The sequence below is a fragment of the Heterodontus francisci genome, chromosome 10 (assembly GCF_036365525.1).
Source record: "Heterodontus francisci isolate sHetFra1 chromosome 10, sHetFra1.hap1, whole genome shotgun sequence".
Classification (NCBI taxonomy): Eukaryota; Metazoa; Chordata; class Chondrichthyes; order Heterodontiformes; family Heterodontidae; genus Heterodontus; species Heterodontus francisci.
The window spans coordinates 90,245,482-90,271,788 of NC_090380.1; the positions used below are offsets into that span (position 1 = coordinate 90,245,482).

Below are 26,307 nucleotides of genomic sequence, written 5' to 3' on the forward strand. Positions count from 1 at the left end.
GACCTGTGAAAATGAGGAACTGAAAGAAATTAGTATTAATAAAGAGGTAGTACTTGAAAAATTAACTGGATTGTAGGTTGATAAATTCCCTGGACCAGACGAGCTACATCCCAGAGTGTTGAAGGAGGTGGCTATAGAGATAGTGGATGGTTATCTTTCAAAATTCTATAGATTCTGGAAAGGTTCTTGCAGACTAAAAAGTAACAAACGTAACCCCACTATTTATGAAAGGAGGGAGAGAGAAAACGGGGAACTACAGACCTGTTAGTTTGACATCAGTATTTGGGAAAATGTTAGAAACTATTATAAAGAATGTGATAACTAGACACTTAGAAAATAATGATATGCTTAGCAGAGTCAACATGGATTTATGAAAGGGAAATCATGTTTGACAAATTTGTTGGGAGTTTTTTGAGGATAGATAAAAAAGAACCAGTGGATGTGGTGTATTTGGATTTTCAAAAGGCTTTTGATGAGGCCCGTCATGAGAGGTTAATAAACATAATTAGAGCACATGGGATTGGGGGTAATATACTGGTATGGATTGAGAATGGGTTAACAGACAGAAACCAGAAAGTAGGAATAAACGGGTCATTTGAAGGATGACAGGCTGTTAGTAGTGGGGTACCACAAGCTGGGCCATAGCTGTTCACAATCTATATAAATGATTTGGATAAAAGCAAAATACTGCGGATACTGGAAATCTGAAATAAAAACAAGAAATGCTGGAACCACTCAGCAGGTCTGGCAGCATCTGTGGAAAGAGAAGCAGAGTTAACTCGGGTCAGTGACCCTTCTTCGGAACACTTCGTTAACTCTGCTTCTCTTTCCACAGATGCTGCCAGACCTGCTGAGTGGTTCCAGCATTTCTTGTTTTTATTATAAATGATTTGAATGTGGGGACCAAACGTAATATTTCCAAATTTGTTGATGGCACAAAACTAGTTGGGAATGTAGGTTGTGAGAAGGATGCAAGGAGGCTTCAAAGGGATTTGGACAGGCTCAGTGAATGGACAAGAACATGGCAGATGGGATATAATGTGAATAAGTGTGAAGTTATCCACTTTGGTAGAAAAAACAGAAATGCTGAGTATTTCTTAAATGGTGAGAGGTTGGGAAGTGTTGATGTCCAAAGGTACCTGGGTATCCTGGTTCATGAGTCACTGAAAGCTAGCATTGCAGGTGCAGCAAGCAATTAATAAGGCAAATGGTATGTGGGCCTTCATTGCAAGGTGTTTTGAGTACAGGAATAAAGAAGTCTTGCTGCAATTGTATAGAGCCTTGGTGAGACTGCACCTGGACTATTGTGAACAGTTTTGGTCTCATCTAAGGAAGGATATATTTGCCATAGCGGGAGTACAACGAAGGTTCACCAGACTAATCCCTGGGGTGGCAGGATTGTCCAATGAGGGAAGATTGAGGAAACTGCATCTTTATTCTCTAGAGTTTCAAAAAATGAGAGGTAATCTCATTGAAACTTACAGAATTCTTACAGGGCGTGACAGGGAGTATGTAGATAGGATGTTTCCCCTGGCTGGTGAGTCTAGTACCAGGGACATAGTCTCAGAATAAGGGGTAGGCTATTCAAGACTGAGATGAAGAGGAATTTCTTCACTCAGAGGGTGGTGAATCTTTGGAATTCTCTACCCCAGAGGGTTGTGGAAGCTCAGTGAGTATGTTCAAGACAGAAACGAATAGATTTTTTGATACTAATGACATCAAGGGATATGGTGATAGCGTGGAAAAGTGGCGTTGAGGTAGATGATCAGCCATGATCTAGTTGAATGGCAGAGCAGATTCAATGAGCTGATTGGCCTACTCCTGTTTCTATATTCCGATGTTCCGAAACAGCCTTCAGCCTCCTTGAACAAATCAGTCTTGAAATCTGCAAAAACTGCTTGAAAAGCTCTCGTCACATGCCTCTGGTCAAATGACTTTGTTTGTTTTATCTGGTTCCAACTAGTTCTGTTTATCCAGATTCTGAAGTTTTTAGTTTCATTTTCAAGTCAGGGTGTGTCTCAAAAAAAACTTTGAAACCAGAGTCTGTGTACTTAACAGAATTCAACAAGTCATCTGTTCAAAAACAGTGTACATGTTCCTCCACTGGTCTCGCACTGTGGACTCCATCACAATAGCTAATTTTGTCTAATTATATCCCATGTCACTTTTCTGTCTTTTTGGATCTTGCATCAATGGTAGAGTGACCCACTCTAGTTTGCACCAAGCTCTCTGATACTGCTGATCCAGCTGTTTGAAGTCTATTGATGACACTTGTACCCTTTTTCTGACAACCTGTCTAGGGCCCCTGACAGCAGTGCAGCTTAAATCAGAAACTCTGGTGTCAGGGATTACAGTTATGCCATATTATGGGATGTGGCAAGTAAGACCATGTTTTAAATTGTCAATAGTGTCTGGTAAGTATGGGAATTCTGCATTCTTAATGGCCCCAGGATTGTTATCTAGAACTAGGAAGGATGAAGACCTATGTTATAGCAATGAGTTTCATATGTACCCATTACTTATGTCAGTTGAGCAGCTATGTCCTGGCTTTGAGACCAGACATAAGGGACCTTTAGTTGGTTGGCAGCAAAAGGGGAGTTATCTTAATAGGTAGAAGAAGTAATTCGTGATTTCTTGATTTTCTTCCATCCAACTATATGAAGAGTACTTTACATTGAAAGCATTCTATTCTACATTACAGCCATTAATTATCATTGTCTAGGTGTAACTGAGTTTTAGGAGGTGGCATAACCAGCTGTAGAAAGAGCTCTAAACCTAGTTTCAACTATCTCAGTGATTGACCTGCATCAACTTCAACCTGTGATTCGTTTTCCTCCTCAAGCATGTAGTCAAGCAGCCAGAGCACCCAAAAGTGGTTTCAATATTCCAGTTACTTCTGTATTTTTATTTTAAAAGTGGGAGTTTGATTGAATCTTTTGATATGTAATTGAACCTGGATTGTAAAACTCATTATCAAGACATCAGGGTTGTGCACCCTTGCAGAAGATAGATTAATCAAATATAAATGATGCTGCAAAATGATAGTAAGATCAGGTGTAAGGATCACATATTTTAGTTAAATTGCAATACTAAAGATTAGGGCTTTGACTGTGTTATATGAAGAGCAATAGTCATTGTCTTTATTTTAATGGCACTATACTTTTTCTTCCCCAGCCAAAGAGCTCCACAGTTTGATGCAACCATTCCTCCTGAGAAGAATCAAGGCTGATGTTGCTGCTGAGCTACCTCAAAAGATGGACATTGTTTTGTATCATGGGATGTCTGCACTGCAGAAGAAATATTATAAAGCCATTCTGATGAAGGACTTGGGTGAGTACTAAATATGAAGTTGTTAACCAACAGTTCTTTTTAATTGCTTAAGTAGTCATATTAGTCCACTGTCGAACTGTAGACAAGTGCTTGTCACAAATATGTATCAAATGCTTGATCAGATTTTTGTCACACTTCATTACTCGTGCCTTTCAAATATTCCAGAAACCTGTCCATCATGCTTATGTGCATATACTGATCCACTTTAGATCTGCTTAAACAATTCTTGGATTATTTGCAAAACAAAATCAAAGTAAAAGAACCTACCTAAACTCTTGTTTTACAACAATCACTTAAAGTATGGACGTACTGATGTATAATTAGGCTATTTCTGTCTATACTGATAAGCCAGATTTATCAGTATGAAAACCACCATTGGTTCCCTTGGTGCTACCGCTGGTATATTTTTGATAGTAAAAGTGCACATGAAAGAAAATGGAATATCTTGTCCATGGTTTTTTATTTAAATTGTAAACATTATACTCAAACTGGAAGTTACACATTAATTTAATGGTTTAGAGATGAAATGGCCACTTTTTAATATTCTTAATATGCGAATATTTTGATTGCAAAACTTGTTGGGTGAAAGAACCACGAAAGAAAACAGTCACCGGTTCAATCAAAGAGGTTGCTATTGCCTTGATCTAAAGCAGGTCAATTGAATCAACGGTCATTTGAACCAGGTATTAATTGCAAGTTTGAAATGGTCTAAACAAAGAAGTGATTATCATACCTTTTTGCTTATAGATTGTTGAAGCAGATTACCCCTCTCTCTCAGATTGATCATCAAAACAGGTTCTGTTCTTCAAAGGATTTTTAAGAGTATAAAAATGCAGTGTATTTCACATACAAGTAATTTGGTTTTGTCTGACAGTGAAGCATAGAGACAGAACACAGCTCCATAGACAATGTGCCTGAGTCAGTAAAGTTCCTCCAAAGACAATATTCTTGTTGTTCACTAAGGAGCAGGTGGAATCCAACCAAGTTCAGACTGAAAAGCATGAAGTGCACTGGTCACCAACCTCCACCGTGGAGAAAGTACAGAGAAACTACCGTTGTTTGAAAATATTCAGATTAGATAGTTGCATTTTTGTGTCCGAGGGGAAAATTTTCCAAGTAATTGCTTTACATTGACTTAGAAGAAAAAAATGTATTACACAAAATAGATTCTTTTTCATTGTTGCACATTGTAAAACTGCTCCTACGAATGATAAGCAAAACCACGTTCTATATATTTTTTTCCTGATTTTGAGGGACCTACTGCACCAAGCAAAACACAACATCTGTTATCAGTGATAAAAAAAAATCAGAAAATGCTGGAAATACTCAGCAGGTCTGGCAGCATCTTTGGAGAGAGAAACAGAGATAATGTTTCAGGTCTGAGACCTTGAAAGATCATCAACCTGAAACGTTAACTCTGTTTCTCTCTCCACAGATGCTGCCAGACCGGCTGTGTATTCCCAGCACATTGTTTTTATTTCAAATTTCCAGTATCTGCAGTATTTTGCTTTTATTTTAAATATTATCGGTGATGTGGAAGACAATTAGGACAACTGCCCATGTGGGAGGATCACATATAGTATTCAGAACTGCAGATTTGTTGATTTTCTTTCATCAGTCTGTCATTAGAAACAATCAAGATAGATTCCAAAACTAATCATCAGCTAAGAAAAACGGAGCCAGGAGCATTGTCCAAATTACAAATCTTTTGTTAGCCTTGGTTACATAGTCCTGGTTTCAGGTCATTCCATCGACTTTTCAAGTCAGATTTTACACTCTCTGGAGCGAAGATGTGATTAATACTTTGATAAGAGAGCTCCCATATCTGAGCTTTAGAAAGGTTAAATGTTGTCTCTGCTATCTGATACTCCTGGGACAAGTCGCTAGCAAAAACACCTTTGCCATCAGTCTGGGGAGAAGAAAAACATCAGCAACAATTAGTTTTCCAAATGCGCAAAAAACACGTCTGGCTGATTTGATAAGTTTTATCTATTTTAATGCCTCATTTTGTTAGCTATTAGATCAGGATAAGTGCATTTGTTCTCATTAAACCCATCTGGTTCACTAATGTCCTTTAAGGAAGGAAATCTGCCATCCTTACTTCGTCTGGCCCACATGTGACTTCAGACCCACAGCAATGTGGTTGACTCTTAAAATGCCTCCTGAAATGGACTAACAGGCCACTCAAGGGCAATTAGGGACGGGCAATAAATGCTGGCCTTGCCAGCGACACCCACATCCCACAAATGAAAAACAAAATTGCTTTGTGTTATAATCTACAACAGCACAATAAACATCACTGAATATACTGACTGCGACTGATGAGTTGAAGATAGATTTTAACGGAGAGGGAGTCAGATTTATAAGGAGCAATTAAAGGGATATTTACAATATTAGTTAAATCATTAACAGGGACATCCTGCCCACTTAATACCTCACTGATGTAGTTCCTAGTGTGAATATTTGGAACTATACTAAAACCCTCAAAATTTTTAAATATGAAACAGCATTTTATTCAGCCTACCAGATTTATGCTGGCACATATACTAATCACTACAAGCCTGAAACAGCATAGCCATTTACCATCACATCACCCTAATATAATACATGCAAAAGATTCCAGCCAAAATATTTTCACACAATCAGTTGAGCAATCAATGCTCCCATTGTCCTGACCAATATTTATCACAAGTTTTCCAACAATATAATAATGATTATACTTCAAATGTACTTCATTGGGACACTGAGGTTGTGAAAAATTATAAGGGCATTTTCTTCCATTTGGTCTGACCGAACTTGCAACAAACAGCAGGCAGAAAAGCAACTAGGATGCAGCACAGTTCTAGTTGATGCGTGCCCTAACTGGATTGAGTGTTTTCTGGAGTGCAGAGATTATGGGTATTTTGGCCACTGTCATTGACTGATTACCACGAGAAGTTGGGCCTCAGGAGTATAGAGGCCAATTCCGGACACTACATTTTAGGAAGGATCTCGAGGGTGCAGAGGAGATTTACTGGAATGATACCATGGATGGAAAACTTCAGTTACGTGGCGAGACTAGAGAAGTTGGGGTTGTAGGCTATATGTGTTTCCTTGTGTGATATTTATAGACAGTAAATTTCTGATTTTGATCAGGCCACATAAAAGAGAGAACTGAATGACAGTTGACAGAAGCCTGCAGATCTATTAGTCCAGAATTATCAGTAGTCTTGTGTTGTGAGTTTACATAAGTAGGCACAAATTGAGACTGCCCTAACCTTTCTATGAGGACCAGTAGAGCCATCAGAGAGAGAACATGTTCATTCCACTGAGTGTGCTAACCCACTCAGTTCTCTACAAAAGCTGAATATCTGTTACTTTTACATTTCAGTACTTGCACCATTATTTAGTAGCAGACAAAGTAATTGAACTTACACAAACCACACAGGGGTGCCCACGATTGTACCAATATTGGAAATGGTGTTGGTCATATGAAGAAACAGTCTGACATTTGACATTTGATGTCAAGCAAAGCTCTGGAAAATTGATGATATAAATTAGAACAATTCCCAACTTTTTCTTCCTTTATTCAAATTGTACTAAAATTTTTTTGTAGAGAAAGATTTCATCCATTAGATGATTCACAGAGGGCTTTAAGACATTTTCCCCCATTTCATTCTCTTTCTTTCAGACACTTCAGCGCAGTATTGAGAAACTGCTGCACTGTTGGAGGGGCCATCATTCAAATGAGACATTAAACCAAGGCCCCATCTGCCGCCTTATGTGGACGTTAAAGATCCCATGGTATCGGGAAGTCATATTTGAAGTATCGCAAGTGCAGAATGACACCTTGCATTCTTTTTTAATTTGTTCACAGGATGTGGGCATCGCTGGCTAGGCCAGCATTTATTGCCCATCCCTGATTGCCATTGAGAAGGTGGTGGAGAGCTACCTTCTTCAACCGCTGCCGTCATGTGACATTGGTGCACCCACAGTGCTGTTAGGGAGGAAGTTCCAGGATTTTGACCCAGCGGCACTGAAGGAACTGCAATACATTTCCAAGTCAGAATGGTGTGTGACTTGAAGGGGAACTTGCAGGTTGCAGTATTCCCATGCATCTGCTGCACTTGTTCTTCTACAACACTGTATATTTATATAGCACATTTAACTTAATGAAACGTCCAAAGATGCTTTACAGGAGCATTATAAAACAAAGTTTGACACCGAGCCACAAAAGGAGATGTTAGATCAGATGACCAAAAGCTTGGTCAAAGAGGTAGGTTTTAAGGAGTGTCATAAAGGAGGAAAGTGAGATTGAGAGGCTGAGTGGTGTAAGGAGGATATTCCAAAGCTTGGGGCCTAGGCAACTGAAGGCGCAGCTACCAATGGTGGAGTGATTAAAGCCAGAGATACACAAGAGGCCAGAATTAGAGGAGTGCAGATATTTTGGAGGGCTGTGGGCTGGAGGAGATTACAGAGATAGGGAGGGGTGAAGCCATGGAGGTATTTGAAAAAAAGGATGATAATTTTAAAATCAAGACATTGCTTGACTAGGAGCCAATGTAAGTCAGCGAGCACGGGGGTGATAGGGGAATGGGACTTGGTGCGAGTTAAGACACGGGTAGCAGAGTTTTGGATGACCTCAAGTTTACAGAGAACAGAATGTGAGAGACCAGTCAGGAGTGCGTTGGAGTAGTCAAGTCTAGAGGTAATGAATGCATAAATGAGGGTTTCAGCAGTAGATGAGCTGAGACAGAGGCAAAGTCAGGCAATGTCACAGAGGTGGAAATAGGCAGTCTTAGTGATGACACAAATATGAGGTTGGAAGCTCATCTCGGGCTCAAATGCGACACAAGATGGTAGAAATCGGGGTTTGGAAAGTGCTCTTAATGTAGCCTTGGTGGGTTGATGCAGTGCAACTTGTAGATCGTATACATTGTGTGCTGGTTCTGGAGGGAATGAATGTTTATGGTAGGGGTGCCAATCAAGCAGACTGCTTTGTCCTGGATGCTGTTGAGCTTTCTGAGTGTTATTGGAAAGGGAGTTGTATCACACTCCTGACTTGTGCCTTGTAGATGAACAGGCTTTGGGGAGAAAGGAGGTGAGTTTCTTGCCATAGAATTCCCAGCCTCCAACCTACTCTTGTAGCCACAATGTTTATACGGTTGGTCCAGTTAAGTTTCTGGTTAATGGCAAACCCCAGGATATTGATGGTGGGGGATTTGATGATGGTAACGCCATTGAATGTCAAGGTTCTCTTGTTGGAGATGATCATTGCCTGGTGCTTGTGTGGTGTGAATGTTACTTGTGACATTGAATATCACAAAACCAATATATCATGCTCCACTTTTCCCCCCAAAATAATTTTTACAGTTTTTCCTCAATAAACTATATTCAGAATAACGATAAGTAATTTGTAAACTTTTACATATCGAAATAGAACATAATTGTCATTACCAATGGGTATTTGATTTTTGCTGATGATGTCAACTAAATATTCTGAACCTCCAACTTCTGGGTGAAGGAATGTACCATGGCCAATCCTGTCTGGAGGAAGACCAAGAAACATTTCCAATTCTTCATTTTGATGGGGGATCTTAATGAAGATGATAAAAATAGTTAGTTAATATTTTGTGATATAACATTTTTAAATGCATCCATGATGACAAGCAAAATTTTTATCTGTGTATGTTTTAGGTATATTTGGTCATGCTTACAATATTATGTGCATAAATGCAGTCACAGATTAAAATCTGAAGAATAAATATGCACATTCAATTTTAGAATACATCCAAAATAGATAATGCTCCAAATTTACAAACTCCTTACCTCAGCCATGTGCACAGCAAGTTTGAGTCCTATATTTCTAGCTGCATGAAGTGGGGCAATAAAACTCTTGCCGTGTCCTACCTTAAAAAGGAAGAACAAAAACTGGTGATAAGCCTATACTATTCCACTGAAAACAATGCATCACTATAAACTAAACAGTCTTTGAGTCACTCACATTTGCAGTTTTCTGCATTTTATTGGAGGAAAGATCATTTATCCATATGCATCTGCTAATCTGATATTAGGCCTCTCCAGATATTGATTGCTAATCATTTTTAATAATTTCAAAATGATTTTCATGCTACTTTACAATTTGTGAACTCAAATGTATCTTAACATATGTAGATTTATACAACATTCATACACACTTGTACTGTACAAAAGCTACTCTAATCAGTTGCCTATGACAAAGTTTAGGTAACTAAAATATATGCAAAAGATACTTCATTACTAAACTGTGCTGTGTGTATGTGTATTATATACACACACACACACACTTACTTGAGCATAGTCAGATTATGCCACCAGTTGTCTGTCTGAAAAACCAATGTAAATAAATGAATGTAGAAAAACCCAATAAAAGGATTAAGACAAGATATTGCACCTTGCAGTTCTGAATTAGGGTTGACACAGCTAACGAGAAACAAACTAAAGGCTGGTTATTTGACCCGAACCCGACGGGACCCGATGACATGGGTCAGGTCGGGGCGGACACGCTCTATCACAACCTCAGGTAAGTGGCTCCAATGTTAATGTAATCGTTGGACCAGAAAGGTGGTTCTGTTAGTTATTTTAAGCTTATGCAGATCAACAACAAAGTGAAAAACGCAAGGTAGGTTAACTGATGGTCAGGCGCGGGAAAAAATGGAAGGACTCAGGCCGGGTCGGGCTTGGATGTAGTTCTGTTGGGCTCAGGTCGGGTTTCATTTGCAGACCCGAGCCAGCCTTTAAAACAAACTACTCACTGTGGGATCCCCACTTAGATCCACGCCAACCACCAGCCCATCAGTGGACGTAAAGAATTCTTCTGCAAGTTTTACCGTTTCCATAGCAACAATAGGCCCACCTCTTCTATCTATGGATAACAGAAATCTAGGGAAATAAAAATTAATATTGCTAGTTTTTTGTTATTTTTCCTCACATTTCTGAGATGATTAATTAACAATAACTTATATCTATATAGTGCCTTTAATGTACTCAAACCTCCCAAGACGCATTACAGGAGTATTATTAAGCAAAATATGACACCGAGACAGGAAAGGAAATATTAGGTCAGATGATCAAAAGCTTGGTCAAAGAAGTAGGCTTTAAGGAGTGTCTTAAAGGAGGAAAGTGAGGTGGAGAGGTGTAGGGAGGGAATTTCAGAGCTTAGGGCCTAGGCATCTGAAGGTGCAGGCACCAATGTAGAAGCGATTAAAACTGGGGATTATCAAAAGTCCAGAATTAGAGGATTGCAGATATTTCAGAGGAGCCCTTGTGGGGTTGGAGGAGACTACAGAGATAAGGAGGGGGCAAGGCCATGGAGGGATTTGCAAACAAGGATGAGAATTTTGAAATCAAGACATTCCTTGAACGGGAGCCAATGTAGGTCAGAGACCACAGGGGTGATAGGTGCACACGACTTAGTGTGAGTTAAGACATGGGCAGCAGAGTTTTGGATGACTTCAGCTTTATGCCGGATAGAATGTGGGAGACCAGCCAAGAGTGCATGAGAATAGTCAAGTCTAAAGGTAACAAAGGCATCAACAGCAGATGAGCTGGTTAGAAGCTTATCTTGGGGTCAAATATGACACCAGGGTTGCGAATAGACTGGTTTAATCTCAGACTGTTGCCAGGAAGAGGGATGGAGTCGATAGCTAAGGAATGGAGTTTGGAGCAGGGACCGAAATCAATGGCTTCAGTCTTAGAATCATCGCATCATTACAGCACAGGAGGTCATTCAGCCCATTGGGTCCAAGCCAGCTCTTTGTAGAGCAATCCAGTCAGTTCCATTCCCCCACTCTACTCCCATAGCCCTGCAAGTTTATTTCTCTCAAGTGCCTATACAATTTCCTTTTGAAATCATTGATTGTCCCCATTTCCACCACCCTCGTAGGCAGCGGGTTCCAGGTCATTATCACTCACTGCGTAAAAATGTTCTTCCTCACATCTCCCCATATCTCTTGCCCAAAATCTTCAATCTGTGTCCCTAGTCCTTGTATCATCAGCTAATGGGAACAGCTTTTCTTTGTCTACCTTATCTAAATCTGTCATCATCTTGTACATCTCTATCAGATCTCCCTCAACCTCCTTTGCTCCAAGGGGAACAACCCCAGCTTCTCCAACATAACCTTGTAGCTAAATTCCCTCATCCCTGGAACTATACTGATAAATCGCTGCATCCTTTCAAGGACTTCACATCCTTCCTAAAGTGTGGTGACCAGAACTGGACACACTAGTTGTAGCCTAACCAGAGCTTTATAAAGGTTCTGCATAACTTCCCTGCTTTTGTACTCAATACCTCTATTTATGAAGCCCAAGATCCCATAGGCTTTCCTAACTACTCTCTCAATATATACCATATATCTTCAAAGATCTATGTACATGAACCCCAGGTCCCTCTGTCCCTGCACAATCTTCAAAACTATGCCATTAAGTATACATTGCCTCTCCCTATCCCTTCTGCCAAAATGCATCATCCCACACTTCTCTGTATTACATTCCATCTGCCACTTGTCTGCCATTCTGCTAGCCTATCTATGTCCTGTTGCAGTCGATTGGCATCATCCTTACTGTTTGCTACACCTTCAAGTTTGGTATCATCACCAAATTTTGAAAATTTACGTTGTATTCCAATATCTATGTCATCTATATATATTGAAAAAAAGCAGTGCTCCTAGCACTGAACCTTGGGAACACCATTGTCTATCCTCCTCCAGTCTGAAAAACCATTTACCATGACTCGCTGTTTTCTATCTTTAAGCCAATTTTTAATCCAAATTGACACTTCCGTGAGCCTCAATTCTGTTAACCAGCCTTTAAGGTGACACTTTGTCAAAAAGTCTTCCCAAAATTTAACTGGAGGAAATCTCTGTTCATACAGTACTGGATGTCTGATAACTCCTGCTAAATTATCAGAGTGCTAAGAGGTGGTGGTGAGGTAGAGCTGAGGGTCATCAGCCTGCATGTGAAAACTGATGTCGCGCTTTTGGATGTTGTCACCGAGGGACAGCAAGTAGATGAGAAATAGGAGGGAGCCAATGATAGATCCTTGGGGGACACCAGAGGTAACGATGCAGGAGCAGGAAGAGAAGACATTGCAAGTGATGCTCTAGATACGATTAGATAGATAAGAATGGAACCAGATGACAGCAGTCCCACCAAGCTGGATGACAGTGGTGAGGCACTGGAGGAGGATTGTTAATTATGTCAACGGCTGCAGACAGATCAAGGAAGACAGGAAGGAAAGTTTACCTTTGTCATAGTTGCATAGGAGGTCATTTGACAACATTCAAGAGTGCTTCGCAGCCAATGAAGTACTTTTGAAGTACAGTCATTGATGTAAGTTAGGAAAATGCAGCAGCCAATATGCACACAGGGACCCACAAACAGCACTGAGATAAATGGCCAGGTAATCTCTTGCAGTTATCTTGGTTGAAGGATAAATGTTGGCTAGGACACCAGGAGAACACTATGCTCTTTGAATGGTGCCATAGGATCTTTTACGCTGACAGATCCTCGGATTAACATTTTATCTGAAAGATGCTATTCCACATAGTCCTGATCTCCCTCAGTATTACACTGAAGTGTCAGCCTAGTGTCTCTGGAGTGGGATTTGAACCACATCCTTCTACCTCAGAGGTAAGAATGCCATCACTGAGCAGTAAATTGGGCAGATTCCCTTAGTATCCGCCTCCTAGCCTAGCCAGACCTCAAGATGTCACTACTCATGTAAGACCCAGGGAAGCACTCAGCACCAGAAATGTCCTACCCATTGCTCCCAAACCCAAGCTCTTCTTCCATGCTCCCAAACTCTGAAACCTATCTCCCCACCACCCCCCCCAGTGCTCTTCCAGTAACAAACCTTCCAGACTTCTTCACCCCTCTTCCCCCATTCTAATCACTGTAACACCCAATTCTCTAGAAACCTCTGTTGTGAGACCCCAGCAACCCCCGCTGAATCCACCCCCAAACCCCAAGCACCCACTCCAATTCTCAAACTTCATGATGGCCTCAGTTCTACAATATTTCTGCAGTCCACCCCACTGCTGGTAAGGACCAGCACCCCATCCCTAGTATTACCAAATCTAGAACCACTCATAGCCTGGTACCTAATGTGCAGAATTATAGAAGGGTTACAGCACAGAGGGAGTCATTTGCTACAAGAACAATTTGGCTAGTTCTACTCCCCTGCCCTTTCCTTGTAGCCCTGCAATTTTTTTTTCCCTTTAGGTGATTATCCAATTCGCTTTTGAAAGCCATGATTGAATCTGCCTCCACCACCCTTACAGGCAGTGCATACCAGATTTTAACCACTGGCTGCAGAAAATAGTTTTTCCTCATGTCACCTTTAGTTCTTTTGCCAGTCACTTAAAATCTGTGTCTCCTGGTTCTCAACCCTACGGCCAATTGGAACAGGCTCTCGCTAGCCTACTCTGTTTCGCCCCCTCATGATTTTAAACACCTCTATCAAAATTTGGCACATCTTTCTACACATCCTTAGTTTTGAAAAATAATATTTAGAAAAATTGAGAAGACAAAGAAAAGAAACATGGAATAGTTTTACAAGTTGTTTCCAATCTACAGAAACTTTTCACATCAATATGCCTCTATCAACTTCAAGATGTGCCTATTTAGACCAATTCCAGAGTTAGTACTTGAGCAGTGGCTTTAAAGGGACAAAGTAAGTAAAACACAACTCCATTTTAGCAGCTAGCCATTGCAATAATGCTCGAGATCCCAGAATGCCCGTGAACACCACCACAGGAGATCAGCTTATATAGTAAAAAGTTCACATACTTTACATCTATGTCCATGCCCTCTTGTTTGCATTGTTTTATAGCTTCAAGTATCGCCTCGACATAGGACTTCTTAGTCATTCCTGTATGAAGAAATAAAATGCTAAGAATGTTGACCTAGTTATGCAAGATTAATCAACAGCGGTATGTCAGAATGCTCACAAGCCAGTACTTTGTTCAAGATTTTGTACTTGCAACCAAGTAAAGTCAGTTGGGTAAACAATCTCTCAAGTTACAATTACTGAGTTCAGTCTTCCCTGGATGAAGCCAAATTCCCGTCATGTCACACTGTCTTAGATACCCTACTTTTTTTATTTACAAGTTTTTTTTAATGAAATTGTCTGTGTATGGTGTACATAATCCTATAGACATGGGTGAGGCTGACCAACCCTTTAATCATCCTGTTTTCCATTTTCTTAAATAAGTTCCTCATCTCTTTCTCGAGGTCTTCAGACCATTCTTTAGTTGTTAATGAGTTTAGTAACAGGCAGTATCACATATGGATGTTTAAGGTTCAGATGGAATGTGCCTTTCCTTGCAAGGGCACTGGAAATAACAATTTAGACAGAATCATCTTGAGTAAAACTATTCTATGTTGCTTTTAACGATCTTCTCAATTTTGCTAAGTATCATTTATGTACTTTTTTTTATTTTACTGGAATTAGCATTCTACATTTTAACCCGTCTCACCCATATTACCTAATAATAGGCCAATAGAGAGTTCAGTTTTCCACTGGCTTGTCTCCCAATATATAACCTTCATTGCTACGCTGCCTCCTTCAACTTGGCAGCCCAAGTTGCAGAGTTCTCCACAGTTGCCATCTCACAGTAGAAGCAGCAATACTTATATTACCAGTACCTTAGAACCAGTGAACACACTTTGAGGGTTAGTCAGAGCTCTTATTTATAAAACGCATTCTTACACTGAATTCACCAAATCTGTTGACAGGATTTGACAGTCAGATCATGGGGTTTAAGATGACAGCTGAGAATGCTTAAATCTCATTTTCCAGGCAAATAATATTTTCTAAAATTAAAAAATCTTTAAAATGTTATTCATTATGCTGACCATTTCATCAGAGCAAAAGAAGAACTGGTTTTCAGAATATTATCCTGAGAACGAAAACATGGAAACAAAAGGAGAGATTGTCTGCGAATCAAGTACAATTTGTACAGGAAATTCAAGTTTACCTGCATCTAATTGTACTTTCTGGCATTCACTTTCAAGATTAAAAGTTCAAGTTGTTCAAACATTCTGTATGTAGTTCTTCTGTAATACTATATTTACTGAAGAAATTAAATATGGGGTAATAGATGGGTGACATTAAAGTCATAATTCAACTGACTATATAAACTACAAGAGTGGTTTACAAACATCAGTAGAATGTCAGTTACTATTGCAACTTCAGTGTCATATGTTTATTTAGATATACATCCATATTTAAAAAAGCTTTGTGTTTTATTTTACCATTTTTCAGCAGACGTAGCTGAAAAGGTGATGTATAGACATAATTTGGATCAATGCAAAATGGTTAAACAAACTGTCTGCTGCAATTCAGGTGTGAAAGCAGCTTAAATGCATGTCAGGAAGAGCTGCAAGACCAAATGTGGCAGTTGGTCTCTTGCCACTTTGGCTTCATGCTCACTGCAGCTTAACTATAAAGTCAAGTTTTTAAAGGTTTAAATGTGAAATCCATTGGACTGCATGGGAGTTTTTTAAACTTCAATTTTAACATTTTTATTAGTAGACAACCAACAGTTACCTGCCTCCTAAAAATTAAAATTTTCTTGGCTTTTTCACATTGAGTTTGAAGCACTGTGCAGGTGTGCAAGCATGCATGCATAGAAAGCCATTGGGAAGACAGCAATACACAAGCTGACATCATGGAGTAGATTTTCAACTTATTACCCGGGCATGGTGAATCAGCCACTTGTTATAGAAATTTCAGGACTTTAATTTCAATTGTTTTCACTGGAAATAATAATCAGGTGGTTTCAAGAACTGCCATCTATAATGGCAGTTTTATGCCCATACAGCAAGTTAAAAATCTGTCCCAATAACTCTGTAAAAATCTTCTGTCGCTCTTTACAGGTGCTAGTCTGAGTGGCAGCTTTATTATAAGTGTTTAATTGTGATGTGTAGAGGTTGACAATATAAGCATCATGTGGGTCTGAAATGTGCTGCCTGAGAGCATGGTGGAGGCAGATTCAACTAGGCCTTCAAAAGAGATATCTGGATTATTATCCGAAGAGAAAAAAATTGTATGGCTATGGGGAAATGGTGGGGGAGTGGGACTAGATGAGTTGCTCTTGCAGAGAGCTGGCACAGACATGATGGGCCTAATGGCCTCCTTCTGTGCGGTAACCATTCTATGATTCCATGTCAGTGGTATCACCAAAGGGCTTTTTTCCCCACTAAAATATGGTATGGATTCTAATAATTGGTCGCTGCTAATTTTAATGTATTCATATAATCATGTAATACTACCTGTAGTTTTCTCCTCTCGTGGTGTGCTCCGCAGCTCAAGATATTTCACGCCATCAGCTGCAAATTCTTTGATGACCTCTTTCGCTACCTGAGAGGAAAATTTATACTTCATATTATAAACGTACATCCTCAGAGGACAGCTGTATGCACTCATCACCTCAGTAATTTCCTTTCAGGACTGCAATTAGGAAGAAAATATGCCTCCTGTCCAGCACCTGCTCCATCAGTACCTCCACTACAAAGTAACTGCAGTGTGGAGCTTTTGCTCTTGATGGTTTGCAGGTGCTTCCAGCCAGTGGAGAAACAACAGAATTTACATTTGAGAGTCACAGAATAAACTGCTACTATTGAAAAATTAAACAACAGAACTTACATTTGAGGTCTACTCAAACATTATAAATTGCCCTGTAATTGCTTCCAGTCAGCAGACAACACTTTTGTGAGGGTGATTGTATACTTCTCTAAGAGATGCATTCACCTTTTAAATAGTGGAGGCGCGCAATTAAAATTCTGCTTCCCAATTGGATGGGATGCTTGTCAGTGACTGCACCAGGTGGACAATCCACCAACAACACGCAAATAAGATCCAGTCTTCAAAATTGGCCAGGCCTCCCAGCCACATGATGGAGTGGCTGGAACTACCACACAGCTCAGCGGGTGCCTCAACACCACTCCAAGGGAATATCCGTCCCAGTGATTCAAAAGAAAATTCATGTTTGGTACCCTGAACTAGGAAGACCAATATTTATCATCACAAATTTAATTTGGAATAACTTCCAGTTCTTGTAGAAAAAGTGAAAATGTTATTTACCATGAAAATGTGTTCAACATTGTCAGTTAGTTGATGAACTACTTTAAACATCTCAAAGCATCTGTGAAAGAAAAAAAAACACAATGTAACCAAAAAATAAATCAGGAAACGTAATTCTTTTCAGCAATTTAAATTTTACTCATGGGGTGCATTTACCCTACAAATGTAGACAGTTGAAGCAGTTTCTGCTTCATATCAACAGTGACTTTGTATAGCACAGTTAAGATTTGATCTGACCCTGAACTAATGTCAGATGGGGCCCCAATTTTAGGCTGCATTTACATTAGGACTGTTCACAAGCTTGAAGCACAAATGCGTCCCCAATGATACAGTTGCAGATTTATGCATACTAACCTCAACCTTGCTCTTTATCTTCTTTGGCATTTACCCAAACTTAATGCACTCTATTTTTTAAGGAATTATCTAAGTATGCTGAACACAAATTTAAACATCTGTACTAATTCATATACATGTTATCTAACCAAAATTAGATATAGGGCTGCAGTGCCTCAGTGTAAAAGTAAATTGTAAAGATACTTAATATGCTGCATTACTAAGTTATTAGAATATGAATTGCTTTATAGTGAACTCCTAATCACAACCGAGTTATTGAGAAGAATGCAACAGAGGTGAGATGTTTCCCTATAACAAAGTAAGGAAAATCTGAGGACGAGCCAACCTGGTTGGTCTCTTGCACCTCAAAGTAACTGGCTATACAGCAGGTACAAGGATAGTGGTGTGTAACATAAAAAGATTTCTCTGCTGTCTTCGTAGATAAAAGCACTGTGTAATATGATACTGAGAAATATAGATAAGGAAGGTCCCAGCTCTCTGGTGGGACATTAGCGATTGGAGTAGACCAATGTTGCCCCACTACCAAATTTAGCAAACTCCATTCAGAAAAATGTTAGTAAAACACAATGGCACTGCGGGACATAATTTTACCTATAAAAGCCTTTAAAAGACCACTGACAAAACTACGTAAATTTGTATTTGAATATTTTTCTTACTGTGTTTGTCTTATTTAGCAATCATGCCAATATTATTAAGTTTGGCTTATTCTTCTGTAAGTAAAGTAGTTTAAGCAGTTAAAACTCATTATGATCTTAAGCTCATTGTTACTGATACACACTCGTCTAAGGTCCTTTTTTGGCCTTTTCTGATAGCGGTCATGTTATGCTGAAAGTTGAGATGTGGTTTCTGCAGTATCAGCTTCTCCATTGTAGTACTGCTGATTGAGGCGTTGAGATGAGCATGAAGTTCCTAAAGGGGAAAAACAGAGCATTAGTACATTTTTTTGCAATGTTTGCTGAGCTTACACATCATGAACCACCACGTCCCATTTTAGCATAGCTCTGACACTAAACAGCATCTCATATTAGCACCACAGCCTAACAGCTCCAGCAACCCGGGTTCAGTTCTGGGTACCGCCTGTGCGGAGTTTGCAAGTTCTCCCTATGACCGCGTGGGTTTCCGCCGGTCCTCCGGTTTCCTCCCACAAAGACTTGCAGGTTAATAGGTAAATTGGCCATTGTAAATTGCCCCTAGTGTAGGTAGATGGTAGGAGAATGGTGGGGATGTGGTAAGGAATATGGGATTAATGTAGGATTAGTATAAATGGGTGGTTGTTGGTCAGCACAGGCTTGGTGTGCTGAAGGGCCTGTTTCAGTGCTGTATCTCGAAATAAATAAATCACCTTCAGTCAGATACTTTCTTATTGACATTTAAACCACTAGTGTACTCCACCTTGCTATTAAGCCGGAATTTGAAGGTTTACAGAATTGTGTGGTGCTTGGATACAGTTCCAACGGCACCAGCCACAAAGCAAAATGAACAGACATGAGAAATGAATTATATAAAATTCCAATCTCCTACCTCTGCCAGAATCAATACACATAAACCTTATTGGGTTTTTCTACTGTCAGTAAATAGTATTGATCTATTAACAAACAAGTGCCATATTTCAGATGTGATCTAGTTGTTAATTAACCCTCATAATCTGTACTATCGAGTTACTGGTTATTATATTTTCATTTCCATAATTATTCCATATGTCCAAAGTAAATCTATTGTGTTTAATTTGTATGATTTAGAAGTGAGACTGTCAACAACTATATTACTGCAACAGATTTAATTTTCTTTTCAATGAAAAATGAGTCAAGTAATCAGTTGAAAACTTAAGTTGTATTCAACTGTATTTGTCATGTAGAATCATAGTGTCATTTATGGCACAGGAGGAGGCCATTCGGTCCATCGGGTCTATGCTGGCTCTCTGTGGAGCAATCCAATCAGTCGCATTTCCCCACTCTATCCCCATAGTCCTGCAAGTTTATTCTCTTCAAGTGCCCATCCAATTTCCTTTTGAAATCACTGATTATCCCTGCTTCCACCACCCTCACAGGCAGCGAGTTCCAGGACTTTACCACCTGCTGCGTAAAAAGTTCTTCTTCACATTCCCCCTGTATCTCTTTCCCAAAACCATAAATCTGTGTCCCCTAGTCTCTGTACCATCTGCCAATGGGAACAGTTCTTCCTTGTCTACCTTATCTAAACCTCTCAATCCCCTTTGCTCCAAGTAGAACAACCCAGCTTCTTCAGCCTATCCTTGTAGCTAAAATTCCTTCATCCCTGGAACTATTCTGATTAATCACTGCACCCTTTCAAGGACTTCACATCCTTCCTAAAGTGTGGTGACTAGAACTGTATGCATTATTCTAGTTGTGGCCTAACCAGAGCTTTATAAAGGTTCAGCACAACTTCCCTGTATTTGTACTCAATCTCTCTACTTATGAAACCCAAGATCCCAAATGCTTTGCTAACTACTCTCTCAATATGTCCTGACACCTTCAAAGATTTATGCACGTGCACCCCAGATCCCTCTGTCCCTGCATACGCTATAGAAATATGCCATTAAGTCTATATTGTCTCTCCCTATCCCTTCTGCCAAAATGCATAACCTCACACCTCTTTGTATTAAATTCCATTTGCCACTTGTCTGCCCATTTTGCTAGCCTATCTATGTCCCGTTGCAGTTGTTTTGTATCATCCTCACTGTCACTCCTCCAATTTTGGTATCAACAAATTTCGAAATATTACTCTGTATTCCAATATCCAAATCATATATATCAAAAAATGTAGTGGTCCTAGCACTGATCTTTGGGGAACACCACTGTCAGCCATCCTCCAGTCACAAAAATAATCATTTACTATGACCTGCTGTTTTCTGTCCTTAGTTAATTTTTTATCTAAACTGACACCTATTCCATGAGCCTCAATTTTGTTAACAATCCCTTATGTGGTACTTTTTCTAAATGCTTTCTTAAAACTCATATAGACAACATCCACTGCATTCCCTTTATCAACCCTCTCTGTTACTTCATCAAAGAATTCAATTAGATTAGTCAAGCATGATCTGCCTTTTACAAATCTGCACAGGTTAAACTTAATTAACTTGAATCTCTCCAAGTGTGTGTTGATTTTATTCCCTGATTATTATTTCTTAAACCTTACCCAGCACTGATGTTTAACTGACTGGTCTGCAGTTACTAGGATTGTCCTTATACCCTTTCTTGAATAAGCATGCCATATTTTCCACTTTCCAATCCTCTGGCATTTCCCCAGTATTTAGGGAAGATTATGACAAGCCCTTCCGCTATCCCAACCCCCAATTCCTTCAGCAACTTGGAATGTAAGCCATTCAGACCAGACGATTTATCCCATCTGAGGACAGCCAGCCTTTCCAGTACATCCTGTCTCTCAATTTTCACTCTATCCATTAGCTATATCTTCGCTTCTACTGATATTTTGTCAGCATCTTCTTCCTTAGAAACACTGATACAGAGTATTCATTAAGTGTTCTAGCCTTGCCCTGTGCCTGTCAACATTTATCACCCTCTTTGTTCCCAATAGACCTCACCTCTTACTACCTGTTTACTATTGTTATGGACAGATGGGAAGTAGTGTGGGTGACTGCCACTTTCACCTCTCAACTGACCGCAGATACTGTTTTAAAAATAGTGTTTTAGTCCCTGACTGTTTTAAAAGTCAAGTAAATAGACAAATGACAGGTTTTCTCTTAGGTTAAGAAAGAGGTTTATTTTACACAATAATGGAAAAATGTTCGACTTCACCCACTCACGCATTCACACACACACACAAGAAAAGATAGAGAGTAGAGTGGTACCAGGCATTTCGAGTCCCATTGTTGTAAAAGAGTTTGTTGTTTTAAGAAACCTTTAGAAGCTTTTCGGAAGGAAATCTTTCAACGGTGCAGGCCTGAATGTTCTTTGCCTTGAAAAGAATGAAGTGTCACAGGTCTCTTGTGATTAAGCCTGAATCCGAAGTCTTTGGTGGAAATCCCGGTTCACTTTCACAGGTGGGGGAGTTCCAAAGCCACCTTGCAATTTATCTGCTGCAGTAGTTAAAAGATGTTATCGGCAGGGCTCCTGCTTAGCTGGAACTATGTCACGGCTGGAAAATAACTTCTCTGGCTGTTCTCCCTCTCCAGAAAGATACCCTTTAAAGTAGAAACTTGTGAGGTTGGGATGTCAGTCATGACTAAGAGCTCGCTCCCCTAGGGTGATTCATACAATTTTCCAAGATATGGGAACCTTTGTTACATGATGGCATCTAAATTGGGTCCATTCTGATAAATAGGTGTTATTTCACAGCTGTTATCCTGGCCTTGACTTCAGAGCCAGTCTGTCTGCAAAATTCTTTGTTAGCTCCATTCCTGCAGATGAGTTGTTAGGATGGAATGGGCTGTTTTCCATTTCAATTTGATTTCCCCAAAGTTAATTCAGATGTGGATAATGAGTTTCATCTTCCACAGACAAACAGGTTTATTGATAGCATAGAAGGGTTCACCTGATCTCTACTCCATTTTGTCTGTGGCACAAATGTGTCCATTTTTTGTAGTTCAGTTCAACAGTTGACTTTTATTTCATAATTCCTCAAATTCCTATCATATTTCATCACTGTTTCCTTCGTGAGTGTGACACTATTTACATGCCAGATGATGATTTTTGGGTTCTCTTTTATGTTAACTGTCATTCTATTCTCCTATTCTCTCTTTGCCAGTCTTATTTTCCTCTTCACTTTCCCTTTTAACTTATTGTATCTGACCCAATTATCACTGGAAGATATTCACTTAATATGTATGCATCATACATCCTGTATTTCTGTTTCATCATATTTTCCATCACCCGCGTCATCCAACGAGTCCTGGCTTTGGTCCCCCTTCCTTTTGGTCTTGTTGGAATGTACCTAGCCTGTACCTGAAGCATTTTCTGCTTAAAGACTCCCCATTGTTCTGTTACTGATTTTTGCTGTCAGTCTTGATTCCGTTTTATATACAAACATATGAATTAAGAGCAGGAGTAAGCCACTCGGTCCTTCGAGCCTGCTCAGCCATTCAGTAAGTTCATGGCTACCCCGATAACCTTTCACCCCCTTGCTTATCAAGAATCTATCTACCTCTGCCTTAAAAATATTCAAAGACTCTGCTTCCACCAACTTTTGAGGAAGAGAATTCCTAAGACTCACCACCCTCTGAGACAAAGAATTTCTCCTCATCTCTGTCTTAAATGGGCGACCCTTCATTTTTAAACAGTGACCCCTAGTTCTAGATTCTGTCATAAGGGGAAACATCTTTTCCACATCCACCCTGTAAAGACCCCTCAGGATCTTATATGTTTCAATCAAGTCGCCTCTTACTCTTGTGCCACTAGTATAGGTAGGTGGTAGGGAAATATAGGGACAGGCGGGGATGTGGTAGGAATATGGGATTAGTGTAGGATTAGTATAAATGGGTGGTTGATGGTCGGCACAGACTCAGTGGGCCGAAGGGCCTGTTTCAGTGCCGTATCTCTAAACTAAACTAAATTCCAGCGGATACAAGCCTAGCCTGTCCAATCTTTCCTCGTAAGTCAGCCCGCCCACTCCAGATATTAGTCTAGTAAACTTTCTCTGTACTGCCACCAACGCCTTTACATCCTTCTTTGAATAAGGAGACCAGTACTGTTTTACCCTGGCTGGATCCACTCTCATCCCATTGAAATTAGCACCCTTCCAATTTAGACATTCTACAGGTGCCAAGTGGATTTGTTTTTTTTTAAAAAAAAAGGACAAGGAACATTAGAATTTTATGCACACAGTAGGGCATCTTAGTCTTACTTTTTAAAAATTAGATTTGATCTGTAATTACAGTTTGATCATAAACTATTGGTCTACCTATTTCAGCTGCAACCATGGACCTGGCCTCTCTGCTCAGCATCAGCTTCACACAAAATTAAAAGAAAACAAAAATACAACATCAGCGAAGCCCAAACTTTGACCCAAATAGTCACTCGGTTGTGACACTGCAATGATCTGGCCTGAACAGTGAGTAAAGGCAAGCTGATAGAGAGTCACTACAGCCCAATCAATTGAACGAGAGGGAAAATGATGGCAAGAGTGCACATCTTGAGGTTGCAAAAGAAGTGTAATGAAGAACAGCATGCAGAGAGGCTAAGTAACAGCAACGACAACTTATATTTAAATAGCACCTTTAATGTAGTAAAACGTCTCAAGGCGCTTCACATTAGTGTAATTAGACAAAATTTGACACTGAGCTACATAAGAAGATATAAGGCAGGTGACCAAAAACTTGGTGAAAGAGGTAGGTTCTAAGGGAGTGTCCAAAAGGAGATAAGAGGTGGAGGGGTTTAGGGAGGGAACTCCAGAGCTTAGGGCCTTGACAGCTGAAAGCACGGCCTCCAATGGTGGAGCAATTAAAAGCAGGGATGCACAAGAGGCCAGAACTGGAGGAGCACAGGTATCTCAGAGGGTTGTAGGACTGGAGGAGGTTACAGATATAGGAAGCAGGCGAGGCCATAGGGGGATTTGAAAGCAATGTTTAGAATTTTAAAATTGAGGTGTTGCTTAACGGGGTGCCAGTGTAGGTCAATGATCACAGGGGTGATGGGTGAACCGGATTTGGTGCAAGTAAGGACACGTGCAGCAATGTTTTGGATGACCTCAAGTTTACTGAAGGTGGAAGGCTGGCCAGGAGTGCATTGGAATAGTCAAGTCTAGAGGGAACAAAGCATGGATGCAGATTTCAGCAGCAGCTAAGGTGAGGCAGGGGCAATGTTATGGTGTTGATATTAGGCAATCTTAGTGATCCCAAGGATCTGTGGTTGGAAGCTCATCTCAGGATCAAATATGACACCAAGATTGCAAACAGTATAGCCGTTGCCAGGGAGAGGGATGGGGTCAGTGGCTAGGCAACAGAATTTGTGCCAAACTCCCAAGATAATGGCTTTTCCCAAAATGTAGTTAGAGGACATTTCTGCTCCTCCAGTACTGTAAAAGAAAGTCAGTAAATGAGGGAAATGTAAACAAAAGAATACTTTGAATAGAAACGAGGCGTAAGCAACAGCAGAGAGAGATACGAGAAAGACAGGCAAGCATAAGGGCTTGGTAAACAAGGGAATACAAGAGGGAGCGTAGCGGATGAAACTGCTGGCCAGAGAGCAAGAGCAAATGAGGCATGACATGAGCTAGCATTTGAGATCCATTTGCAGACATAGCGAGGGGGCTGAGAGAGGGAGGGTAGGAGTGTGAAAGTAGCAGAGAAGGAAGGCCAAATTATATGGGGATTTGGTCAGAGTTGAGCTGCCAAGAAGCTCAATGCTGCATTAAAGCAGCTGAGAATCAGGTCAAAACCTTACAGCAAGCAAGCCCTGATAGTGATGGAAGGACAGCAACCAAGAAAAGAGACAACCGAGTAAATTACCAAACATGAGTTGTAAGGACAGTCCATGTAACCAAGATCTGCAGACACAGGAGTGGATGAGAACAGGTTTGAAACTAAGGAATGAGAATAATAAGCTTTATTGTCCAGTATATACATACACATGATAATCTATAAAGTAAAATACATTTTAGTAGATGGAGAGTTCAATCTATAACCAGAAGTGGAGTAATCAAGTCCTTCCTTTGAGTCATCTAAATACAACTACTGCTGTTTAATGTTACTGTTGCATAGTTCTTGACAAGTAGCTATTTGGTATTAGTTTTAAAAAATTTAGTATTAGTAGCTAGCAGCACAGGTGAGTGCACCACTACCAAGATGTAAACAATTATGTTGCAAGTCTTCATGAACATATGCAAGGTGGAGTCATTGCCCAATATCAGCAAAATCACAATCTTAGCTGCACAGTACAATATTTAAAATATTAATAGTTCCTAGACTTTCCCTTACCCTGAACGTAAAAAAAATTTGTGACCGACCAGTGCAAAAACTACTACTAATGAACTAATTTATTTATTTATTTAGAGATACAGCACTGAAACAGGCACTTCGGCCCACCGGGTCTGTGCCGACCAACAACCATCCATTTATACTAATCCTACATTAATCCCATATTCCCTACCATTCTCCTACCACCTACCTACACTAGGGGCAATTTACAATGGCCAATTTACCTATCAACCTGCAAGTCTTTGGCTGTGGGAGGAAACCAGAGCACCCGGCGGAAACCACGTGGTCACAGGGAGAACTTGCAAACTGTGCACAGGCAGTACCCATAACTGAACCCGGGTCGCTGGAACAGTGAGGCTGCGGTGCTAACCATTGCGCTGCCTGTTGTGAGCCTGAGTCCAGGACCCCACATCATGCATTATGGAACGTGCCAATGTTTAAAGGTTTTGCGCAACACTTACAACTTTAGGCAAAGCTTGGTGAAATTGCACCGTTGTTTCTGTCGTCATGATAATGCTTTCAGAAATACTGCTGTAAGGTTTGCTCCAGTCAGTTTGAAATATTATTTTGTAACCACTTTTACTCCTTTTAGGAAAACTAATATTGCAGGAATTGATGGCTGTTTAGT

The 26,307-nt window shown here is 40.1% G+C and overlaps 2 protein-coding genes across 2 annotated transcripts in view; one reads left to right on the forward strand and one right to left on the reverse strand.

Moving 5' to 3' along the window:
• Window positions 1-26,307, forward strand: part of chd1l (chromodomain helicase DNA binding protein 1-like) — a 131,437-nt gene that overhangs the window by 20,328 nt on the left and 84,802 nt on the right. Inside the window, exon 8 of the mRNA XM_068041034.1 lies at window positions 3,175-3,330. Coding sequence (XP_067897135.1) covers window positions 3,175-3,330 — 156 coding nt within the window. The remainder of the gene's footprint in view (window positions 1-3,174; window positions 3,331-26,307) is intronic.
• Window positions 4,726-26,307, reverse strand: adal (adenosine deaminase-like). Its single transcript, XM_068041036.1, has 10 exons — window positions 26,141-26,307; window positions 18,567-18,697; window positions 17,435-17,495; window positions 16,624-16,711; window positions 14,137-14,218; window positions 10,104-10,230; window positions 9,139-9,219; window positions 8,767-8,905; window positions 6,745-6,845; window positions 4,726-5,239 (listed from the first exon to the last, which is right to left on the reverse strand). Exons 1-10 carry the CDS (start codon window positions 26,186-26,188, stop codon window positions 5,042-5,044), a joined length of 1,056 nt encoding a protein of 351 aa, XP_067897137.1. The 5' UTR covers window positions 26,189-26,307; the 3' UTR covers window positions 4,726-5,041.

Bases quoted from the DNA above. Each gene is read 5' to 3' on its own strand.
- adal (XM_068041036.1), bottom strand. From the start codon at position 26,188: ATGACGACAGAAACAACGGTGCAATTTCACCAAGCTTTGCCTAAAGTT. The intron at 16,712-17,434 runs GTAAATAACATT...TTTTCCTCTCAG, and splicing joins ATGTTGAACACATTTTCATG to GTAGCGAAAGAGGTCATCAA. The intron at 14,219-16,623 runs GTAGTATTACAT...TTCTTCATACAG, and splicing joins ACGAGAGGAGAAAACTACAG to GAATGACTAAGAAGTCCTAT.